This window comes from Crocodylus porosus, unplaced genomic scaffold (assembly GCF_001723895.1).
Source record: "Crocodylus porosus isolate Cpor-Errol unplaced genomic scaffold, CroPor_comp1, whole genome shotgun sequence".
NCBI lineage: Eukaryota > Metazoa > Chordata > Crocodylia > Crocodylidae > Crocodylus > Crocodylus porosus.
In genome coordinates, this window is record NW_017728915.1 from 3,043,751 (window position 1) to 3,068,742 (window position 24,992).

Genomic DNA, 24,992 nt, shown 5'->3' on the forward strand with positions numbered 1-24,992 from the left:
AAACACTCAGCTCACTTGTGACACTGTGATAGATATAACACAATAAACCAAGCAGGTAAGCAAAAGATCATTGTCTCCATTTCACAGATGCAGAACTAAGCCACAGTGACATTGAATGGCTTGCCCAAGGTCACATAAGGATTCTGTGGCAAAGAAGGGGATTAAACCCAGATCCCCAGAGTCCTATGAACCCACAAAGCCATTCTGCCATCTGGCAGGAACTGCTACACAGTGCTGGTGGGATGTGGCAAGGCACATACATGCCTTGCCACTGAAACATATACATCTGATTTGCCACCAGTCACCCTGCCACGCTCAGCAGTATAAGCCAAACAGCTACAATTTGCCCAGGCATAGCTGGAATTCATTAAAGGCCTTTTTCTTCAGCATCAATGGGTAAGCTAAAGTAGTTGGTGGGTGGGGGAGTGAGGGGCTTTCAGGAGGGCGTACAAGTGAAAAATTTCAATTATTCTGTATCTATTCTAAGTATGAGGAAGGGAATGTGGCTCCCACGTCTCCCCCGCCTTGCTGTACGCACCGCCAGGCTCCATTAGCAGAATTCTAAATTGTGCTGAAAATGCAGCCAGTCAAGACAGGTGGGAACAGAAGAGCTCATCAGCATCAGCTTAAGAGGATTCTCTGAATGTACCCCTCCCCCGCTCTCCCTCCCCTGAGGCTTCAGCTTGTTTGCATCATGTGAAGACGCCCCACTTAGCTACCCCAGGCTCCTCTGCCTTCCCCCACACTGCCACCCTTTGCCTTTTCTAATTCACTCAACTGATGCAGAAGGTCCTGAGGGCATCCAGATGGAAGGTGGGGTATTCCATGTGCATCCAGGTGAAGTGTTTCTGTTAGCCAGGTACATGCAAAGACAGTACACCTTGGACATTACAGATGCTGCAAAACATCCCAGGTATGTGCCTGCTGTGATGTGGAATATTTCATGTAGAGTGCCTGCGCAATTCAAGTACTTGCAGGTAGAACGCAGCTATCATGCTGGTGAACATACCAGGTATGACCAGCTCAACCCCCCCCCGGTCTACTGCTAAATACACTGAGTTAAGAATACCAGCCAGCCTCTTGTTAATAGTGGGATGCTAAGAGAATATAGCAGGGGCATGGAAGGCTTTTGTCAGGAATTTCTGTACTTGCAAGAGGAATACGTTTACCTCTCACTTTGCCATGGGAGATTGAGCCTGGGGTCCTGGTCAGGGCCGGATTAACCCTCTAGCAGGCCCAATGCAAGCAAGCTCAGGGACCCCAGCTGAAGATGAAATTCTTATATTAATTTTTTTCACTCAATAATTATAATGTGTACAGCTGGGCCCCTTCTTCACTTAGAGCCCTAGACATGTGCCTAGTTTGCCTATGCATAATTCGGCCGTGGTCCTGGTCATCTTTCTCAAGAAGAGGCACTTGCTGCAATTCAAAGACATGAGATTTAAACTGACATTTGTTTTAAGGCAGACTGTCAATAACCTGGGGAACTCACTGCCACTGAATATGACTGAGACACATACCTCAGTACAATTCAGGTATAGCAGGGGTATCAAGCATATGGCTTATAGGGCTTCTGTTGAGCCAGGGAATTTGGAGGCAGGGTGAGCAGGGAGCATGGCCTGTCACAGAATTTGGGGCTATGGGGCCTGTTGTGCACAGCTGTCAGCAGCAGTAAGGTGAGGGAGGGCTGTGCTAACACGGTGCCACTTGCCCCACTGGGTAAGGATGGTGTCTGAGGTTGCACTGACTGGGGTACAGAGCAAGGTCTAGCAATCTTGCTGTAGCTGGCTGGAGTCAGGAAGGGTTTTCCCTCTATGCTCTAAGATTCTTCTGAGTTGATCCTGTGTTAGGAGGCCTTACACCATCCTCTGAAACCTCCTGGCCAATGTCAGAACAGAAGGATACAGGAACAGAAGGTATAGAGGCCTGTGCCATGTGTCCTGGGCACGCACTGCTGAAAGCATTCTTAGTGCGCGGAGACCGTTCTAGTACCTAGGCAAAGTAGAAGTGAAAATCAATAGTGTGTTTAATTGAAACTCCAGGGGAATTTTAGGTCAGCAGAATGTAATTCCTCTGCTTGGAATTTGGCCAGGATGCCACCACTCTGGTGAAAATATTATGAGATTTTAATGACAATTGGTCAGGACCTTGACTTGAAGTCTCAGAAGGGAGACAGCACTGTGTTCCTAAGCATCAGCTAGCTTCGCGCTTGCAATTTATGGCAGGCCCTGGCTAGGTGCTTTTTAATGTCCTGGATAGATCTAATCATACCCATCATGATGGGGCACAGGGTCAGAATTCAGTCACCCTCACCACCTTGTTGCACCTGCCTAGTGCTTGGATAGCTGGAGATGATAGCCCAAGACAGTATGGTTGCTGATGTGGATGACTCCTGAACAGATTAGCTCAGAGTTAGTTGGTCTGCACTTCCTTGAACTAAGCAATGACTCATCATCAGGAATACCTGGCCCAGCAAACATTTTGCCTAATTGCAGTTGCTGGCTGTGGGGGAGTAGAGTATGTGCTGCCCCAGCTTTTAGTCTGCTGATGATGTGTATCCTGTACACAGCTGGATGCTTTGTGCATTCTCACATCTGGCCCTCCAGGCTTTGGACATGCAATGTCACCTCAGATCCTAGCACCCTTTATCCCAGAACCACGAAGTGCTTTCAAAATGTGTATGAACTAAGTCTTAGAACTAATTCATAGCACTAGCTGAGGCTCCTCAGCTCTGTTATAAAGAAGGAAGCTGAGGCACAGAGAAGGGAAATCACTCCTCAAAACTCACAAAGCAGTTATTCCAGAACTCGGCTGTCCTGACTCCCAGCCCTCTGCCTTAGCCACAGGACTGTCCTTCCTTGCAGAGACTGAACACTGATCCCTTCATGAGCATCACAGCCACTTCTGCTGATTCTAATAGGAAAGCTGGAGCCCAGAGACACTTGCTCAGGACTGGGGCTTCTGTGCCCTGTTCCTGGTGCTGTCACCGGGGGGGTGGGGAGGCTTTAGCAATATGGTGACATGCCAGACAAAACTTCACATTAGTATTAATCTACTAGTCACTGCTTCTGCAAGAGCTGAACCAGCAGAATGAGCTTTTACAGAATATTTTATTATACCCTTCTCTCCGCCCCCCTGCTCCTGGTTCACGGCACATGATTTATTACAGGCATGTCGGCTTCCTGCATTGGAGGTGCTCTCAATGACAGATCGCTTCTTAATTTGGAGCTGAAAGAGCAGACAGTGTGTGCACAAAACCAGAAACCATGAAATTTAACATCAGAAAGCTATAACTGCAGATTCCCAGATAGTGGGGCCTGCTCTGACTGATAGAGCAGGCTCATCTCTGCATCCTGGTGCTCAACTCCCTACTACACTACAGACACACTGAGTAATAAACTCCTTGCTGGGGCCTAGCATCTTCCTGATCTAAAACTTCAGGGAATCTGGAGCTAGACTTTATGCTAGCCTCCTCCACTGTTCAGAGGCCTCACCTCCAAATTAGTCTTCCCATAGTCCAGAGGCACCCTCTCCATTCTAGTCACCCCCATAATCCTGATGCCTCTTTACTGCTAGTGTCTTCTATAATCACAATACACCCTGTGCACTAATCTTCCCTGCAGGCTCAAACAGTTCTCGATACCACACTAATCTGCAGTTGACCTCATTGCCAGTGTTCCCCATAACCCAGGAGTGCCCCTCAGTATGATTGTCACACTATAAAAGCAGAGGAATCTCAAATACTAAGTGGATATTTCTGTCTCCCCTCCTTCCTGGATGGGGTTGGGGCACTGTTGCTGGGTGGCACAGCTGTGACATCGGCACTGCAGATGCAGGTGATGCCTGGGTCCTTGCCCTGTCTGGCAGTGTGTGTAAACTGCTCTATGCATCTTTACTCTCTTCTCTCCCTTTTGCAGCAGTAACTGTGACCTGGACTATGATCTCTACAGAGATGATTTCCCTTACCGGTGAGTAAGGGAGGCAGGGAGGAGGGGCACAAGAGCACAAGCTGCCTCCCAGCTCTTCAAAACTGTTTATTGTTTATTGTAGCCATTTACTATACTCAGCTGCATGTGTAGGAGCTCCCTTTCCCCCACCCCAGCTCCATGACATAGGTGCTTATCCCTCCACTGACCAGACTCACAATTGGGCCATGTCAGCCAAGAGTTGCCGTAGCCTCCTAACTTAGCATGTCAATACTTCAACCTGCTGTGGAGCATGGGCTGGGCAGCTCCAAACACCAGCCTCACAGTGGGAGCATGGGTGTGACATCCACCAGACCCCAGTACACAGGCCCCAGTGAAATCTTCAGTGGAAGCATGTGGTATCTGGGGGATGTCAAATATACAGCCATGCTATGTGGCCTGCAAGCTCCCGGAAGGGTCAGTAATTGGGGGGTGGGGTCTACTACCAAAATCTGGGGCCTGGAGCCCTCTTGGTGATCAATGGCTGCATTTAACTTCACATCTGCTGCCACTGCTGCTGTGTCCAGATCCAGTCCTCAAGGAGCCTTGTGGTTTCTGTCCAGCCTGGGTGTGGTGGTGGTGAAGACATCTGTGTGAACACACTCCTTTCAGGTAGAGTCCAGCACAGGAGAGAAACTAATCTGGATGTCAATGATCAGCACTTGTAAGAAAGCCCCTCTCTGAAGTGTCCTGATTGGAGATCGTTATTGGGTTTTGACTGATGTAGCTTCTCTGAAGAAAAGGAGAGCTGTCCTGAATTGTAGCCATGCGGGATATGGTCCCCAATCTCATTATTATGCCTCTGTTTAAAGACCCTCTGTGTCACAATGTACAATCTTTGTGTCATTTTGTAGCAGACCATGCTAGGGGTTCTGTTTTACCTCTGTTCTCATGCTGGTGTGGTCTGTTTTCCCTCCCAGAGTGTATGAGTACCAGAAGATCCCTCCACTTATTAATCGCATTCCTGTCAAGGCCAGGAGAACTCACCTGGGGACAGGAGGGAAAAGCAGTCTGAACCCCCACACTGGGCCAAGAAGCAGCAGCAACTCAGCAGTGGGTCGGACAAAATGTAAGTGCTACATGTTTGGGATGGGAAGGTTCAGGGGATGGGAAGGTTCAGAGTTTGGGCAGTCAATCTTGCTACTTCTATAAGATGCTGGGAGTGTCATGGCTATAGTGAAAGATGATTGTTAGTTTGCAAAGAAAGAAGTGTGTCATGGAGGGGAAGGGAGGGAGGGGAGAGGCACATAGGAGGCATTTCAGAGGGACCATAGGATTTGCATGTCTCAGATGCTTATGAAGGAGCCTGCTACTAAGAACCCTCAGCCCCAACAGAGAAACAACTCAGCCTTGAACTCTGTTATATAGGCCAAATTTTCAAAAGCAGCCTTTGAAAAGTGTATTAGAAAAGCTCTTCTGGGCTATCTGTTTGTACGAACAGACCTGTGACCACACACAGGCTCTTGGCAGGCACAGCAGTGGCAAGTGTAAGGTGCCCAGTGTAAGCTAGGCCCTGAGGCTGGGACCGGCTGAAATGATGAGTGATTTGGAGAGCTCTTGTTGAGGGAACTTAAAAAGGGCTTGAAGCTCAGGAAGTCAGATCCCTTGCAGTGGATGGATAGCCCTGGGAAGGGGGCCACGGGGTGGCAAAAATAATTCATCCTTTTTGGAAAGTTTGGCCCAACTGCTCTGCATTTAGATTAGGAAACACACATCAGGTCAAGCTTGTGGGGAGGGAGCTGCTTGTGGCTTGGAAGAGGTCAACCATTTATGTCTGTGGCCTGAAGACTAGCTCTGAGGTCAGCTTCCCAGCCAGGTGCAGGTCCCCCTTCACAGTTCTGCAGGGAGGAAGCAAGGAATCTAATATTTTCTCTCCCTGCCCTGCCATCTGCCTTTTGCAGTGCGAGCAGAAGAGCTTCATTCCATTAAGGGAGAGCTGAGCCAGATCAAAGCCCAGGTGGACAGTCTGCTGGAGAGTCTGGACCGGATGGACCAGAGACGAGAGCGGCTGACAGGTAAGGGAAAAGTGGATGGAGTCAAATACAGAGGGGGAGGGGGAAGGGAAAACTTTTGCTTTCAAAGGAGTGATCCTTTGCACTTGTGGGAGAGGCAGGTCTGATTCCATCTAAATTCTAAGCCACATATAGCAGGTATTTTCGGTAGCTGGGAAATTATCTGCTGTGCAGTGATCAGCTAATCCTGAGGCTGTCTTCTGCTTCAGCCATTACACAGACTGCAGCACAGTACTGACATGGGATTGATTGATCTACTGCATGTTTGTGCTCTGAATAACTAAATAACAAACCTCAATGAGGTAGGACCAGCTAGGCACAGGCTGAGGGCACCGCATGAAGTAACAAGGTAGCGTACCTTAATGTGGTGTGAACAGCTGAGCCAGGCTGTTAGGGCCCAAGCTACCTCATGTGCTTAAATTGGTTTAAGATAGTGCCTTTAATCGAGAAATCAACAGGATTTGGCAGATGGCTTGTGCCATATGCATGATTTAAACAGGTGTCCACATTGCTCACAGGCACATTAAGTGACTTTCATGCTAGCAGTGCAGCTCCAACTGCAGTGATATCTAGAAAGCTAGAATGCATCAGCAAATGTGAGTGCACACACCAGGAAGGTGTAAACGCACAGCATATGTTCCTGAGCACAAGCTGACATAAGACCATAAATGCAATGTCCAGGTGGTGAGATCACTTGACCTGGTTCTAAAGGATCAGGTACCCCTGGGTCCAGAATCAGGATCAGCAGGACCCCTGCGGTGGCTCAGACCCCTTGGTGCCTCTCTGATTAAGGCCAAGGCCCAATGAAAAGTGCAGTGCTCCATCCCTGTTGGGACATCTTGGGATTGTGAACTTGTGTGGACCCAGCCACACCGGCTGGAAGGGGTACTGGTCTGTGTGGCAGGACACTCTGGGTGCCTGCCACTTTAAGGGCCAAGCCAAGCAGCCAGCAGGTGCTTAATTGTGGCAGCCATTTTAGATCCTTGACTGCCTATATAAATGGGCATTGTGCAATAATGTTGCTTGGCTGCAGGGAACATCCTAGAGGTAAGGGAGGAGCTGTAGGGGAGGGCTAGGAGGCTCCTGGTCACGAGCATGATGTAAAACTGCATCTTGCCGGGAGTGGGTGACCTGGTGGGGCTCTCAGTGGTGTGGGAGCCCCCAGGAAATGCCATGCTAGTGATCACCCTGGTGAAAGGTCATTAGGGGTGCCTTAACCCTAGTCCTCACCTCTGGGTGGGTTGAGAGTAAGATCTGTAGGCAAGCACAATGATCTGCTGCTCCAAGGGGGGAGTAAGAGTCCCTGTGAGGCCCTGGAGCACCAGTTGTGGTGTGTGATAAGAATAACAACTGAGCAGAATAGGCCAGGTGAGCTTCTGGAAGCACCTGAGCCTGCTGGGGGAGTGACCCTGCACAGCTAGGCATGCTTCCAGGAGCACCTGAGCTGGGAGTGGGGGATCCTGACTCCTAGTGCAGACAGGAGGCAAAAACCCTACTGAGGTACTTGACTGGTCAATTCTGGGGCCAGGACCAAAGAGCCAGGGGCCCACCACAAGGGATGCCCACAAAGAGTGCAGAAGCTTGGGGTCCTGGCTGGCCTGAGATGGGGCCAGGGCTTATGGAAGCCGAAGATCCCCATGGTTGGGGGGCCACAGCTAATGGGCGAAGGTGATGGTTTAGCTAACTACCTGAGATGCCATTTGCGAGGCTTGAGCCATGGGGTAGGGTGGAATGCAGCTGCGGATAGCCCCCCATTATCAGGGTGCAACAATGGGCAGCCTCCTGCTGTAATGAACACCTTAATTACCAACAAGGTGTGGTGGGTGAGACTGGTGGGTGGCATGCTGCCTGCCAGGTTGGAAGCCAGCCTTGTGGCTAGCTAGGGACCCCACTTCACCACAGTCTGCTCCTCTGGGAAGGGCCAGGGTGACTCCAGGATCTAGACCAGCTGCTCTGTGGCCCAGGTTCAGCATCACAGTCTAGTCACCCTTTGGACTGCACCATCTATCTGATGGCTTGGGGGTGTGCCAGACCCAGGAAGAGCGTGGAGTAGTTTGACCAAAGCCTCTGCTGCCTCTGATCCTGTAGGGTCCAAGGAGAGTGAGAAAAAGAACGCTGAGGCAAGTGAAGGCCCCTCATCCCCCGTGGGGGAGATGCTGCGGGAACCCCGGGGAAAGGAGAGCACGGCAGCCGATGAGCAGAGTGACCTGAGAGACATCGACAGCGTGGAGGAGGGTACAGACACGGAGGAGACGGTAGGTGTAGGGGCAGCTTCCTCAGGGCGAGCCCTGCTTAGCACTGGGTGTCACACAGCTTTGCAAACATGGACCCAGGTGGAGAGAAGTCTAGTTTTATCTTTGTTTTAGCTCAGACCATCCTGATTTCACTCTGGGAGAGTCTGTAATACCTGTTGCCCTCCCCATGTGTTGCCTTCCTCACTATCTTGCATTGCTACCTGTTGCTGTCATCCTCATCATGCCAGTCTCTGGTGCATCCAACTGCAGTTTGTAATAGCTGTGACAAGGCCTGAGGTAGAAGCAGAGCACTGTGGAGGGAGCTGTGGTAGAGAAGTGAAGGATTTGGAGCAGGAGGAGGTTTTTGCTAACCTGCTCCTAGAACAGTCTGGGAGGGAAGGTGGGTTCCAGTGATGGCCAGGCTGCTGGGGCTCTGAGATGAACAAGACTGATGTACTAATCCCTGTTCTCTGATCTGAGTACCCACCAGAGCTGAGCACCATAGATCGTGTTGTAGAACCTGAGACTACTTCTATTCACAGCACTGCAGTATGCTGCTGGTCTGTCTCCTGTTCCCTGCCATCTAGCACCTCCCCAATCCCTGCCTGAGCCTCAGCACCTAAAGCACTTGCTAACGATCCAGGGCAAAAAGAAGCTCAATGACTGGACTCCATACAGGTTCTTATGTGGACATCCCATCCTGTGATACTCCCCACATGAGGGCAGAAAACCAGTCAAAATGACAGTATGGGCTTGACATGGCAAGGGGTGGCATCCCATACATTTCAAAGATGGGGGGCTGTTGCAGTTCTGTACAGCCCTCTTGGGAGCACCAAGAGGCACCATATTGTATTCATACTCACCTGGAACAGATGGGGAAGGAAGCCTGGATTCTGACCTGGCCCCAGTGCAGACCAGCCATTACTCTACTTTAGTCAATAGTTAAGAGGGTGTAAACAAAGAGGGAGGAGAGAATAGGGCCCCAAGGCTTTTGTTTGTCTATGAAGTACCATGCGCATGTGGGACTACCCATCACTGATCCAGTGCCTTCCTCAGAAGCAACCATCACTGGCCTGTATCAGACAGAACACTGGATGAACCTGATCCAGAGACGACACTGATCCAGGTCAGCGGTTCCTACATAGCAGTAGACCTTCTGCAGTGGATGTGCTGCTCTCTGGGCTATGAATAGAGCTCAGCTTGCCCAGCCCCCAACAGCCCTTGGGTTACCATAGCTTCTTCAAGAGGGTTAATATTAGGGCATCAAACACCCTGGTTTTGATTGATGGAAACAGCTAAGTAGGTATCAGGAATGGCTACAAAGCAACATCAGCCAGACAATTCTAATTTAATACTTTGTTGGATAAAACCTAAAAATAAGTCTTCTCCTTCCAAGGCCTGGATCCACTTTTGCAAAATGCTATTAGTGGTTGAGGCCTTCCTGTCCTTGGCTAGAGCAGAGCTGGCATGGTAGTCCACCAGCACCCAGGCTAGGCCCTCACTTCTGCACACTGACATGCTCTGGCATGATCTAGCACTCATGGAACTGGCTTGACTGAGTAGCTGTGCCCTAGAACACTGAGGCTAGGACTTTCCAAAGGGCCAGAGTTTTTAGCATTCATGGCATTATAAGGGATTTATTTTGCTCTTCTCTTCAGGCTTCTTGTAGTTCAGAGGGAGCCTGGGCAAATGTGGCTGATGCATACCTTCTCCCTCATGGTTTCTGATGCCCCATTAGTAGAAGAGTTGGAAGCACTACACTCTGGCACTAGAGGGGTTAAGTTGTTGGGCTCCAAGAAGTCAATGAAGTGGAAATATTCTTTAGCAGAGCTGTTAACAGTACCAAAGCCTTCCCCCTCAGAGCTTCCTGTGATCTGCAAGTGAAAGGAAAGGAGAAGCCATTAGGAAGGCACTGCATCTTCACTTCTAATTACATTGTACCATCAAGCTGTGGAAATCCCCACATTGTTTCTGAGGCTCTGGAGATTTTGTAAAGACTTGGTGTCAGTATTAGCTTGGTGCTATTTCAGGAGGGTAATTTCAGTTCTCACCCTGCAATGTGCTGCAAGGAAGTGTTGTATTAAACACACTCTCATGACAGCTTGAGAGGTAAATTGCTACCTGTATATTGCCTCCTATCTCAGGGGGCCTTGTTAATGATGACTTCCATCGTTGCCCTGTTGCCAGGGGCTGTGGCCCGTAAGCTAGCCAGTCCCAGCACCTGCCATGTTAGATGAGCCTTGATCTCTACTAGATGGGTACAGTGACACAATGCTGGGTTCTCTCTGACATCCCTCCCAGTTCCAAGTTGCTTCTCTTCCCTGGTGGCTGCATCCTAACGCTTAACCCAGAAGGCAAAGAAATATAGCTTGAGCTACTCAAAGACCAGTCTGTGCCCAACAAAGAGATCTGGGGCTAGAGATTTGTAAATCAAAAAATCCATGCAGCCCTAGTGGATCTTATTGACTGATGCCTCAGTGTGGAGCACCCAAAGACAAGGAATCCAAAGGAGCCCTAAGAAGCTGGATCAGTAGGGGCTGGGGTTGGGTTCTGGCACACTCCACTGATCTACATAGGATTCATGTTGGGAACAGAGAGGAAAAAATGGTGAGGAATTGTGAAATGGTCAGAAAATGGCACCGAAATTGTGGGATTCAGGAAACCATTCTAGGCATTTGACCTTGACTTCCCATCATTCCTTGGGGTGCAGGGTGCAGTGACATCCCACAACACTGCGAAAATATTCCTTGAGGCTCTGCACAATGGTGACTGTGAGGACACTGGGTTGCCTAGCTGTTGTACACTGTCTTCAGCTGATGCTGCCACATGCAGTGAAGGTGTGCAAGCGTATGCATGCAGTGGCCGTATTGCCAAGTAACCAAGTATATGCATGCTGTGGCCGTATTGCAGTGTGGGTTGGCTGTAGTAAGCAACCCAAAACCTTAGTGGTGAAACTTTCTGGTGTAGACCTGGCCATCCAAGCCACAATTGAAGTAGAGGAAGAACTCCATCTATGGCTGAAGCATGTGAGGGTGACTATTGCCTTAGCTTAGCCAGTAGCACAATCACCCTCCTAATTCACCTGGGATATTTTGTGGCATTTCTGGCTAATCAAATTCGGTCAGTCAGTCTGAGACTGGCCCCATGCTGAGGCATCAGCCAGCTAGAGCCACTGAGGCTGCATGGATTTTTTTTTTTTTTACCATTTTGATTACATTTCTCTAGCTCTAGATCTTTGTTCAGCATCGATTGAATTGCCTGCTTTGAAACAGCACCTGGCAGCTCTTTGACTGCTTTCACTCCAGCCTCTGCTGAAATGCTCCTTTGTATTATCTGACAGCATTGAGAGCATCACAACTGGTACTCCCTACTGGGCTCCTGCTGCTGTGGGCAGGGGGGTGGTGAAGCTATTTTCCTCTTTTCTCTAGTAGTGGAAGTGGCTCTGTGCCAACCTGCCTGAACAGAAACAAAAACGATCTGTACTTCAAGTCCAAGACCTTCCACATACCCATATGTCTGCACCCACTGGTAAAAGGCCAAACCTGTAGAGCCAGGTTTTGAGAATTGTTTTTGCCAGTGAAGTTTAATTTGTGCATGTGATTGAACCAATACATTGCAGCAAAGTGGGTCCATCCCCTGATTAGTATACAATTTCCTGAGCTGTATTTGTGCAGTGCCATTTTAAAAGCAATATTAAATCTAAGAGTCTCCCAGCCTACCTGAGAAGTCTCCACTGTCTACCCCTTATTCCCAAAGGGCATGTGAACTTTGTACCATGACCTGAATGCCAGTATACCAAGACTCTGGATGGGGCAGTGCATTCCAGTGTCAAGAAATGCCCTGCTTCCACACCCCTCCAGCCCAAGCAGACACACTGCCAAGGCCTTTCTTTAAAAGAGAGGACTGTTAGAGGGCATTGGCCTCTAGTTGCTTTTGGCTACTGCAGAATTTCATGGATGGAAAGGCAGACCATAAGGTACCCAGCACTGAAGCCAGCCCCTTCCACTGCATGCTGGAAATGGGTGCCAGCTAGAGAGCCCAGACCCAGACATGGTTTCCTGCAAGTCATCCATCTGGATAAATATGTAGTTACCAGTGGCAGTACCACTGGGGAGGAGGAACCCCTTCAGGGGCGTATTCTCAGCTGGAGAAAGACATAGTGTTAAGGAGCCTGCCTTTTAGGCTAGGGACAGAAGTTGCATAAACTGGTATAAGTGACTGGAAACTGGTTCGAATCTGTAATGCAACAGAAGTTCAGTGCACAAAAAACTGCTTTCAGAATAGCTGAAACCAGTTTAAGATAAATCTGGATGAATATAGTTAGTGCCATAGCAACAGAGTTTGGCACCCAGGGCAAAGCCCATAGCGGCAGCCTGCCCTCACCCTGCACACAGATCTGGGGGGGCTCATGCCCCCTCCCCCCCATGCTTGCCTGGAAGTACAGGCAGCAGTGGGAGCTGCCCGATCCCTGCATCCTCCCAAATGAGCCACTTGCAGCTCTGTCCCACATCACACCCTGGCTGGGCAGTGCCTGTTGGCAACCCCTTGCTTAGGTGCCCGGTGTGGTCACCCCGCTTACCTTCCCTCCCTTGCTACGGCACTGGATGTCGTATCAGACTTAATTGATTAAGGTTAAGTTGGTGTATTGAGCTTCTGTCTTGGACCCCCTCCAGATTCAAGTGAACTGACAATTCCCCAGCATCCCAAGATACTTTGCACCTCCCCCAAGCTGTCTGTTCCAGTCCAGCAGGGAGGTATACTCTACCACCACCCCTCCTGCTTCTGGCCTGACCCACTGCAGGCCTATGGCTGCATTTCTGGAATCAAAAGTGAATGTCTGTTCACTTGCTTATTGGTTCAATCTATGAAGTTTAGACTAACGTGCCAAGACTGAATTGATTCAGCCTCAGATGTTTTGACTGTCTGTACCTAACCATAGAGTAGCCTGGTCTAGTGGGGACTCCATGGCTCTCTTCTACTCAGTCTGTGGGGAGACCTCATCCTTCTTTTACTCCCCCTGTTTGGGCCTTTGGCTTACTTTAATTATTAGATTATTCATGAGGCCCAGCTGGTCTCAGCTGAGATTGCTGAGCCCTGCCATTGTACACATAATGGATACCAGCACATACCCTGGCACTGGCTTGGCCCTAGCAGGCAGCAGACAAATAACATTGGTGAGGGGAACTCTAACATTGCTGGGCTTTGCTGTAATTTTGTTCTACTCTTTCTGTTGTAGGGATTGCTTTAGCCATGGGCCAGTACCAGTGTCAGGGTATGCTTTCACGTTGTCAGGAATTCCCTGTGGTTGGGATGGGAATGGTGGGCTTTCAGGCTGTTGGATGGGTAAACCTGCTGAGATAGGAGTGTCTGTGCCAGCCTCTATTTGCCAGTGCAGCCCCAGGAGGGCACATGGCTGCATCCAGTCTGATGGTGCTCAAGACCCAGGTCACCATGAGAAGGTCCTGCTTCCAAGTAGAAAAATGAACACACCTGCTCCCTGCATATTGTGCAGCAACTGGTCAGGGGAAGGGCTTGGCAGCCATGGGTGAGTTTGTAGGAGATAGTGCCTCACTTCTGTTGGTATCTTTTAAAGCCTCCCATGCCCCTGCTTCCCTTGAGTCATGAAGTCTGCTTAACCACCTCAGACAAAGGAGCTGAAAACACCTCCATCACCTCCACCCAGGGCCTTCCAAGCCCATCCCCACTATCTAGCCTTAGATCAGCAACCTGAGCACTTCTATCAATAAAAATGTGGTTGCTTAGCACTTAGTGTGGAGCCATTCTTGGGTGGGGTGGGAGCTTGGGTGGGTTCTGAAAAGGGCTGCACCTCGAGTGGTGTCCAAACTAGATTGTTTAAAGCTAGCTCAGATATATCCACACAAGCTGTAGCTGGTGAACTGTAGACATTCCCTCATTGTGATCTTGATTTGATCTATGCCAGCTCACCCTTATCTAAATCTAGAGCGCAAGAGTGTTCTGGATGTGCCAGACACCTGACCCACCCCGGTGCAATAAAGTATGTGGGTCAGGCTGGATATGACATGGCATATGCCACCAGACTGTCTTCCACTGCAGCCCTGTGGGAGGCATTGGAGATGACCCCTGCTTGTGCATACAGAGTTAGGGCCCACTAATCCCATATTTGGTGCCCTGGCCCAGCAAGACAGAGCAGAAGGTGCACTTTGTCTCTCTTTCCTTTCACAGATGAAGAATCACACGTCGGATCCTGAAGGCAGCCATTAGATGGACTGGGATGTTACAGCCACCCCCAGGCTGGGCAGCGTTTCCTTTCTTGTGTTTGTATTTCTTTCAAGGCCTTCAGCTGGTGCCAGACATGACATGAGTTACCTGGTCTCAGTGCTAGTGCAGCAAAACCAGAGCCCCAAGCCACTTTGACTAGCACCTCACTATTTCCTGCAGAACAAGACTCCCAATGTGCCCACAACAAGGGAAATCCTTGTATTTAATTGTTCTTTGTAGCACTGAAAAATAACGTGTGTTGGGGGAGAAGTGTGGGGGGAGAGGCAGTGGAGGGGAAGGGGTTTGAGGAGGAAAAGCAGAAAGCCCCAGAGAAGCCAGACTGTCTCCATTCTGTGTGATTCCAGACAGGCCTCCCCTTGTTTGCAAACCTTTCCCCATGATGCTGCAACCTTGTGGAGCTAGTTCCAGGGAAGGTCTTGCTGAGTTGCTCCAGACCATGTCATTGCTGATGAACTAGGTACCAGGGAAAGGGCCCACTGCCTAGATCACTGTTTGAGCTCCTACCTGTGAATTACTCCTCTCTTGCCCAAGTAACTGTGGGTGATTCATGTTGCCAGTCAGGTGATCTGCTGAGTTCAGACAAACAATGAAGCTCCCCAGGTACTTTTGCTGGCATGTCCCAGTGTGGCTTCTTGCTCCACCCCCCAGGCATTTGTTGGCCCAGAGGTATGTGGGGCTGAAAGAGAATCACCACTTGCTTGACTTTCATGCTCAGATCCCAGTTTCATCCAACCCAGAAATGCACTCACCAGTGGCTCCTTCTATCTCTTCTCCCTGAACAATGGTTTCATTGCAAACACTGCAATGAACCACATCTAGAACAGGCCAAAATGTCACCTGCTAATAAGTACAGCGAGCCCACCCCCATCACATGTTCCAGACCCCTGAGCTCTCTGCATCATGTCATTAAGGCAGGACTGAGATGCCTTGAAAGGGACAGTCACTCACAGCAGTGAAAAGCAAACTGAGACATCATACATCAATTTAGTTCTGAGCCCAGGCCTGCCAGAGGGAAAAAGGTCTATCACTGGGCTGTAACTCACTGGCCTGCTGAACAAAATACTGGCAGGGCTAGAAATAAACTATTTCCTTGTGGTGTTAATGGAAATCTCAGAGAGTAGTGCTCTGATGGGGAGGAATTGGATTCTGTCAGGTCCAGCTCCTCCCAAATATTCTCCATATACTTAGTTTTCAATTCCATGCTGGAGACCCTGAATAGTTACCATTGGCCCTCCTCCTAGCCACCCTCCTGCCCCCCCATAGGAGGGCTCAGCATTTATCAGAAACACAGTTTAATCCCCAGAAACAGGGATGTAAAGCAAGGCAGGCAACTCCTTTGGTGAAGGGCTGCTAAGTCTGTAAACATCTTGGCCTCCCATGCACTTACTAGGAGGCAGTGGGATATTTATACCACTTGTGTGTGCCAAGTGCTTCATAGGCACCAACCTTTGCCTTGAGATCTTCCATGTAAATACTGTGATTGGAGCATTTAAATGCTGTGATGGGAGGCAGGTTCCTGAGTAGTCTCAGTTTTGACACTGACTAGCTGGTTTGACCTAGGGCAGTTCCTCCCCACCTCTTATTTTCCCCATCTGTGAACCATTTCAGAGGCTCATTGTAGAGCTCAATGAGAGAATCTGTGAGAAACGCTCAGGCCTTTCCTTCAAGGGAGAGAACAAACCAACCTGTGTTAACTAGCCCATGTAAGAATAGACAAGGCAGTGCATTTTTCAGGCTGTAGTATTTATTACTTGAATTCTCATAGTCCCTAGGACCCCCATTGATGGACCCAGAGCCCCCATTGTACTTCATTCTGTATGGCCACAGAACAAAAAGATAGTCCCTGCCCCAGAAATTTACAATTTAGACAGCATATGAGAGCCAGCAGCTGGATACAACAATGCACTGACCTCAGTCCACCAGTGGACTAACTGCTGTTAAGACTTTGCAGCCATCACAGTAGAAGAGAGTGCTAGGGAAGAATTGGGAGGGCAGTACAGTGGCTTTATAAGTATTTGCAACATGGAAGAGGCATCAATGGGTGACTGGTGGTGGGACTCAGCCTCAGGGTACTGAATTAATGGTGACAAAAGGTCAGGGAATGAAGACAAATGGCTGTTTGATAAATAGAGAAGAGAACTAGGCATAGGAAACTCCAGGGGAAACTTGTTAAGGCTACAACTTGCCTTACCTATGCCAGGATCTTTGCAGAGAATAAGAACATACCTTTTTTTCTAGTAAAAAGACAAGCCATTGAGACCTACAAATGGAATTGACTTCAAGGGCTAAGGATTGTTATCATACAGCAGCTGGTAATAGCTAAGTTCCTGCTTACCCAGAAAGCCTGACAGAGAAATAGCACTCATATGAATGCCACTGTCCACCCAGACAGTGCACTACTAAAAAGGTTATAGCTTTGGATGCTGTTGTTTGCAAACTGGATAGCTAAAGGTTTTTCCTTTAGTCTCACATGGCTTTTATACATCACACTATGTGATATGTTTCATAATCACCTATCTGGAATCCCACAAGCAGCTTTTCCATAAATAAAATGAGCATGTGTTTATTTTTCCAGCAGGTTAAATCTTGCTATGTATACAATGACATACCTTGGGCGATTTCCCACCCAAAAGAGCCTGAATGCCCCCTCACTCCCATGTTGTTGTGTTCTGGAACCACTGTATCTTACTTTCCTGTCCCTCCTTTCAAGGATGTCTCTTTCTTGCTGGTAGGAAGTTGTATCTGTATTTCTAATTTGCTCTGGAAAGAGAGTGTATTGTGTTGGAAAGAAAAAGAATAAAATTTGTATTTCTTTTCTCTGGTTATTTGGGTTCACCATGGAGCCTGATATGCTTTTTCTAATCCTAAATACCGCTTTAATGTTTGTGTCTATCAGAATGGATTTGTCAAACTGAGTTCAGATGATTTCCCAGTTTCAGTGTGAATTCAGTGTACGCTGCATTTTCAGGCTAGGTGCTTTCCAGTACAACCACCATGTAAAGGGCTGCACCAGTTGTAATTTATACCATAACTAACATCAAAATACATAGGCAGAGACCTCTGGGAAAAAAAAAACATGCTTTAAAAAGGGGCAAATTCCCTGGTTTGCTTCTAAGAAGAAAGAAATTCTGTGATATAAGCCAACCCAGATTTCAAAAGCTCCACCTCTTAAAACCAGACTAAGAGAGAGAGGTACCTGGGATGCTGTCTAGTTAGGGTATTTGATAATCAACCTAAAATCTTAAGCTATGCCTTACAGAGGCAACCAGTGGGAATGAAGTGAATGCACCAACAAAGAGGTAGAAGTAGAGCAGTTAGAGATTACATAGATTTATTATTCCAGGGCATTACTTTTGATCTATTGCTCACCAGGGATTCTCTTTACAGGTCGTTCGGTATGTAGTTTTATATTAAATGTCCAAAAGATGGGTTACTGGGGCAAAATACTGTCACCCTAAGTCAGGTGCCTGCTTCTGTGGCAGCTGCATTCCCAGCATGGTACCAGTGCACCCAGATCTCAACTCGAGCCCCCAGGCTACTATAGCATAAAATAAACAAATGAGCATTTGCAGAGCAGCAGTGCGGAGAGCACATGGACATCCACTGAAGAATCCATTAGAGTTTTAAACAATTCTCTGGGAGCTGTTATGGAAAGAAGGATGGGCAGCAGCAGTGAAGGTGAGGCTGCTCTTTATCCACCTGATGGATAAAGGTGGACCCTACCAGGGTCTGCACACTGGGTGGCAGCAGAGGTAGGCCAAAGGGAAGTTCTCATGGCAGTAAGAGATGGATTAAAGGTTTGGATTAAAGGATTGGAGAAAGAGTGAAGAGGGCATCGCTGTAGACACAGGAGAGGAGGGATTGGTGTGGAAGGTGCATCAGGAAAAAAGTGGCATGTAGTACCAACCTCAAGAGGAGCCCAAAATCATCTGAAAGGGGGAGGTGGGAGAGAATAAAACACAAAGCAATGGCTCCATTTTGGGGTGCAGGTTGAGCTGGGTCCTTTTTAATTACCAGTCTAATCAAGGTAGTGTAAAAGCAATGCTGTAGCTGTAACCTGGCAAAGAATGTCTTCATTTAACTTTATCCCAACTACATAGTTGGTGCAGTAAAAGATATCAATCACCCTAAGAAATCCTTGCTGCAGTCTAATTATCTATGTTAATTAATTTGACCAGCAATGGAAAAATATCAGCAATATAGCATCCTTCATAGAATATGTGAACTCTTGTCTGAGAAGTGTATGTAAAAAGGACCAATATCAGCACATGACTTCAGAGCTCACAGCTGAAGTCTATTTCCAATATCAAAGCCATCAACATACCAGTCAGTGCCAAATTCTTACTCCACTTACAGGGTAAAACCTTGATCCCCTTGACTTATACGCACTCAGAATTTCATGGCGTTTTCCTGGAAGCTACTGAAGGTCTGTTTTGGGAGCCCACTGAGCTGTTATTCATTATACCGATTGGCAATAAATGTTCATAGCTTCACAACCCTGGAGAATGAATGGCCAAGGTAGGGGCAACAGGATGTTGCGTTCAATATCTTATGCTGGGCTAACTACTTGTGCACTATTTTGTCCCACAGAAGGGACACTTGTGCACTATTTTGTTCCTTTCCTCACTTTGTGCCAGCTGCCACTACAACACTGACAACAATACCTTGTGGCCCAGCTCTTCCTGGACTGTGCATCAGCAGCTAGGTGACAGATAGGTTATTAATTACCTTCTTTCATGATATTTCCGAGCAACCACCAGCTGACAAATGAATTCAAGGGCTCCCTGAAACAATCCTCGATGCAAAGCACCATACATCCAGTCAAGTTAATTCAACTGCTCAGCTCCATTTCTTATTTCTGGTACAAGATGCAGCTTGTTGAGAGAATGATAAGGATGTTCAGACCCCAGTAAATCATTTTCCCACCTCTCCCAGTTCCCTTTTTGCCTATTGTACTCCAACTTGTCTTTGGACTAAACCTGCAGTCAATCATGGGTGTAATTAAAGGTTAGCAAGTAAGTCTGAATTTTGCAGCCCGGTCTGCCACACAGTTATCCACAGGTCTGAGAAACAACCTTCCTGGAAAGGAAATTGTAACAATACAGAAAAAGGAAAAGCAGTTCCCTGCCTAAGACCGGCTACATCCAGCATCAACCAAAGCCGAGAGCAAGGCTCAGCCTCTGGATACATGTTAGCAAGAGTAGTTCTTTTCACCTTTTCGCTGGCCATAATTCAAATCTGGTCAAATTTGTAGCGATCATAAGACCAACCAATTTAATGAGTTTGCGATTTTTGCAGATACCAAAAATTTGGTAGATCTGTGAAAAATCCTGGTCCCCACGAAAAAGCACGGGGACCATGAAAAAGCAGAAAAACAGCCTGCAACCAAGTGGGAAAAAAGGACAGTTGCAAACAGAAAAGGGCAGGAAACCCTGGCATCCTGGAGCACAGTGGGGAGGGGGAGGGAGGGAAAGTGGGGGAGCAGGAGCTTATCAGAGGCTGAGTCCCTGACATGCTCAGGCTAGGAGCCAGTCACGGGCCAGCCTGGGAAGCCAGGAGGGTTTTGGCCTGGGCTTTTAAAACACCTGCAGGCATGCTGCTGCAGCATGCCTACTTGCTTCTGAGAAAGAGCAGACATGAACATGAAGAAGGCTTCCAAGACAGCCAAATGCATTTCAGCAGCAGATAGTATCCTACAGGACCTTGCATGCAGACAGAGGCAAGCTCTTCTGAACCACCTGCAATATAACTTTGGATGCATCCAGGAAAACCAGCACTGATTGTCACTTGAAGTCCGAGGCACAGATGAAAAGGACAGCTGCTGCAGAGGCTTGCAGGAAGCAAGTGACCATGTCCTTCCTGTTTAAAAGGACCACATAAAGCAGGCTGCCAAGACAAGAGGTTTTCGCGGCAGCCAACAACCCGCTGGGGTAACTTGACCCAAACGAAACATGCCCAATTCCATGTGGTACACTGGCTGGCACAGCATTTGAATGGGACCTGGAGAGCACAATCAACCGGAAGATGAACATGAGCCAACAATGCGATGAGGTTGCCAGAAGGGCAACTAGAATTGTGTTGTGCATCAGTCGCTGTGTGGCCAATAGATCCAGGGAGATGCTTCTCCCTATTCGGCATTGGTGAGGCCACAGCTGGAGTACTGTGTCCAGTTCTGGACACGACACTTCAGGAAGGATGTGGATAAGCTCAAGAGGGTACAAAGGAGGGCCACCTGTATGATTAGAGGCCTGGAGGATAGGCCCTATGAGAAGAAACTCCAGGAACTGGGCCCACTTCAGTCTGAGTGATGGTGATGGGTGATCACTCGCAAACAAGTAAGATAGTCTCTTCCAAGGATCTTAACAGGGAGTCTGCAGGTGGCTCCAGTCTCAGAGAGAAGGCTGAGAGATACCTTGATAGCCACCTACAAGTATGTTAAGGGTGAGCATCAAGATCTAGGGGAGGGGTTTTCAACTTTTTTGAATCATTGTACCCCCTTGGCAGCCAGACGTGGAGCAATGTACTCCTGGTTGCCAAGTGTCTGTGTCTGTGTGTTGGGGGGGGGGCATGGCCAGATGCCCTGCAGTGGGGTAGGGGTGTACCCCCAGCCACCACATGCAAGCTTCCCCCACCTCCCATGTCTGGCTGGGCGGGCAGTGTAGTGCATGACGGCGCTCCATCCCTGCCCGCCCGTGCATACCCCCTAGGGCCTTCTCACCTACCCTCAGCTGACAACCCCTGATCTAGGGAAACAACTTTTCAGGAAGGCACCTCAAGGGAGGATGAGGACCAATGGGCACAAGCTAATAGAAGGAAAATTTAGGCTGAACATAAGAAAAAAACTTTTTCTATAAGGGTTACCAGAATCTGAAACACTCCCAGGAGAGGTGGTGCAGTTGCCATCCTTGGAGGTGTTTAAGAGGAGGCTGGATAAACACCTTGTTGAGCTCGTTTGAGCCCAATAACATCCTGCCCATGGCAGGGGACCAGGACTCGATTATCTTGCAGGTCCTGTCCAGTCCTTCAATTCTATGATTTTGTGTGCCAACAAGCTTCACCAGAAGTATCTCCCTTGCAGTCATTGCTTTGCATGGAAAATCCAGGAAAGCCGCCTTGGCAGAGTATCATTCCCTTTCCACTGGGGCTGATGAAGCCACTGACCCTCAGGACAACTGTGCTGCACATTTTTTTTTTTTGCCAGGAAACTGGACTGGTCAGGACCTACCTGTGTTTCAAACTGAGTTGGTCCATCTCATCTCTGTCAATTTTTCCATGGTGTCCCAAGCAATTGTGAAGATAATTGTCACCTATGGTAACAAGATCTCAGCATTCTGGTCTGACAATGCCATGTGCATGTGCAAGTCTTTCTCCAATGTGCTCCAAGGAATGCTGCACAATGCTGTTCATGGCACCTGCACAGTCTGTCCCTAGCAAGTGGCATCTGACACGCTCAGTTCCCCAAGGAGAAAGCCTTCAAGTACCATCCAGGCCGTAAGATCCAGTACAGGGAGTCTGTTGCAAGTCAGACTCGTGTGCCACTGTGCTGCTGCCACCAGGGCCTGTGCTAACGTGGAATTCCTGGGTCGGTGCAGTCTGCTACCACACCAAACATACACTGCATTACCAGCAGTTTGAGAGTGAGAAGTGGTAACCACACCCAGCACACAGCGCATGCTCAAGCTTCAAATCTTTTACAGCCAGGCAACATTCAAGATCAAGTGACATTTGCGGTTGACAATGCCACCCAGTTCATGATCTGGTTTGAAGGCTGACAGGCTGTGATCCACCACACACACTAGGTGATAGACTTGATAAGCTGGGTTGAAGATAGGGCATCGCAAGAAACTGTCAAGCTGCCCTTGTGAAAACCAGCACAGAAGGGAACTGTTCCAGGCAACAGCTGCGAAGCTGAACTAATACTACAGGTACAACCCACCACTGCCACCACAGTTCAGACAGCTAGCTGCCCCCTTCCTTAGTGCTGTTCATATTTTAGATCCCGACCAGGTACCTTTCCTCAGTTGTGACCCTCAGTTACTGAAAGCAATCCCAGAATGAGAGAAACTGCATGAAACTGAATGTGCTGCCTACATGAACTTCGCCAGACTGCCAGATGCTTGTGCCTGTGTATCTGGTTTCCACATCTTTACGCCCTGGCAAGATGTTGTCTCACCATTCCAACGACCTTGTGGACACTGAGCGTACCACCCCCGTTCATGGACAAGTGTTCACCCCATGGAAGCAGAGAACTTCTTCAGCAACTGTGACTGGCTGGATGCACCCATGCTAGCATTTAATACATAGCCTGAACTGCCTGTCTTTAGGTTAGCATTGTTTCAGTAAATTCCTTTTTCTAATGTCCTTTAATAAAATATATATAGCTGGTATTAGTTACAATTCATGTTGTGCATAGTACAGCTTTATTTTCATAAGATATTTTAGTGTAAGAATTTTGTTTAGATGGTACAGTACTATTGAATAGAGAGCCCTGCTGACTTCCTGCCCCTTGGGCAGGGTGTTGAACCTGATGATCTTTCAAGGTCCCTTCCAGCCCTAATGTATCTGAAATCTATGAAAGTGTATATAGTTGGTATTTGTTAAAATTCATTGTGTCCATTGATTTATTTTAATAAGTTTTTTTTAAACAGATTAATAATTAGGTGCTTAGATTGCTTAATAATAATGCAGCAATTAATGGCTTCTCCACAACTGATCCCACAGTCAAGCCTGGGGAAGGCATTAATTGCCATGGCAGCAAGCAGTCCAGGGCAGAGTTAATGCCTTCCCAGGACTGATTGGGAGATTTCAACATCAGCAGCCTAGGACCCAGTTAATGCCTTCCCTGCAATTGATCCCCTGATCAGTCCTGGGAAAAGTATTAACTACATCCTGAAGTGCTTGCTCATGCAGTAAGTAATACCTTCCCCAGGCTTAATTCCCTGCCTGATCAAGCCCAAGGAAGGCATGAATTGGTATATTAACAAGCAAACCTATTTGGGACCACCCATCAATCTTTGGGGCAGGGTGGGACTCCAAGTACCAGTTAGCTAGTCACAGGTGTGCCCCCATCACAAAAATGGCACCCAATATCTTGCTAGGACCGTGAAATCTGGAGACAACTGCTGTGAATTAGGTAGGTCCCTAATCATAAGCTGTTCCAACCTGCTGTTTCATAGCCAAGATGAAGTTTGTTGCTCTCAATCCAGATCGAAATGCAGAAGTATATACAACACTGAACAGAGGTTAACATACAACCCAAACAGAGTGATTGATCCCCGTACTTCAAGGCTGCAAAATAAATGGGAAGTGACACAAACTGCCATCAGAACTACACCAGAAATGGGGGTAAGGAAGGACATTTTAGCCTGAAATACTGGTGATCAGAGACTTTCCAGTGGCCTTGATTTCACTGAAATATTCCCACCCACCAAAAGACTTGCTGAATAGGAACAGGTGAATTAAGACTCAAAAACAGATCACAGCCAGAATGAGGTAAAATTCACAGTAAAAAGTAGAATTTATTATATAAAAAAATCTCTCTGAAGACACCTGAATAAATTCTCTTGGGTGGGGGCATACAAATATCTTATTCATGCATGGCATTTTGCCAAGATATTTTGCTACCTGGTGCTCAAGTTTTAGTTACAAAGTCAACAGCCAAACCATCATCCAGTCCAGCAGTAACACATGCTCCAAGTTAACATGTGTCCAAAGGCTAAGAGGTCACAATGAAAGCATATTCAACACAAAGGATCTTGTTAACAATTCCTGCAAGGATAATGAACTGAGCTGTGTCGTTCATTAGTATGGCCAAAGTGGAATTAATAAGCAAAGAATCAATATTGGCAAGAACTGCAGCCAGAGAGGAGGAACAGTCAGTCCTTGATTATAGAAAATGAGCAAAATCACAGTAGTGTCCGCTAGTTTGACTTCCACAAGTTTTAGAGCCAAAAACACAATTTTCAGGAAAGAAATACAATTGTCTGGGGAAGAGTGAAGGTACAATCAAAAGTTACAAGAAAAATCGTAGCAAAGAAACATTTGACGTCACATAACCAAAGATTTTCTGCTGACCAGATAGTACTACTTATTCTCCAACAACCAGCTAGAGTCCCTTTTAAAATGTAAGTCCGGGGAAGCCATAGTGCACGTTGAATGCGTGTTGGCACCAGACTACGAAGGCAGGAGACTCCTACCAACAAAACGATGGCGCAGCTTTGAATTTCAAGCGGAAACACCAGTAAAAAAAAGTCTGCCATTCTCCGGGGCATCTCCTGGCCTGCAACACCAATGAAGCAGGGCAGGAACCATTCGGCCCCAAAGTACTTGAAAGCCCACGCAGGGGCACAGGCAGCCGTGAGAGAAATAGCGTCCGGTGCAGGCAGGGGTGGCTGGGGACGTCTGTGCCAAGTCCTGGTACCGGGTGGGCCTCGGGTGGCGTCCTGGTCGTCACCAGCGCGGCCTGCAGGCGCCGGTGCGGGGGCTGCCCTCAGGCGGTGGCAGCGGGCGGGCTGTGGCTG

At 48.1% G+C, this 24,992-nt stretch overlaps 2 protein-coding genes across 2 annotated transcripts in view; one reads left to right on the forward strand and one right to left on the reverse strand.

Annotated features, from left to right (window-relative positions):
* LOC109310430 (RNA-binding Raly-like protein) overlaps positions 1-14,503 on the forward strand; it is a 43,565-nt gene extending 29,062 nt beyond the window's left edge. The window contains exons 3-7 of the mRNA XM_019535546.1: positions 3,918-3,968; positions 4,886-5,034; positions 5,867-5,980; positions 8,066-8,232; positions 14,416-14,503. Coding sequence (XP_019391091.1) covers positions 3,918-3,968; positions 4,886-5,034; positions 5,867-5,980; positions 8,066-8,232; positions 14,416-14,454 — 520 coding nt within the window. The 3' untranslated portion in view covers positions 14,455-14,503. The remainder of the gene's footprint in view (positions 1-3,917; positions 3,969-4,885; positions 5,035-5,866; positions 5,981-8,065; positions 8,233-14,415) is intronic.
* AARS (alanyl-tRNA synthetase) overlaps positions 14,427-24,992 on the reverse strand; it is a 47,436-nt gene continuing 36,870 nt past the window's right edge. The window contains exon 19 of the mRNA XM_019535545.1: positions 14,427-14,527. Within this exon, the coding sequence (XP_019391090.1) occupies positions 14,468-14,527 (60 nt within the window). The 3' untranslated portion in view covers positions 14,427-14,467. The remainder of the gene's footprint in view (positions 14,528-24,992) is intronic.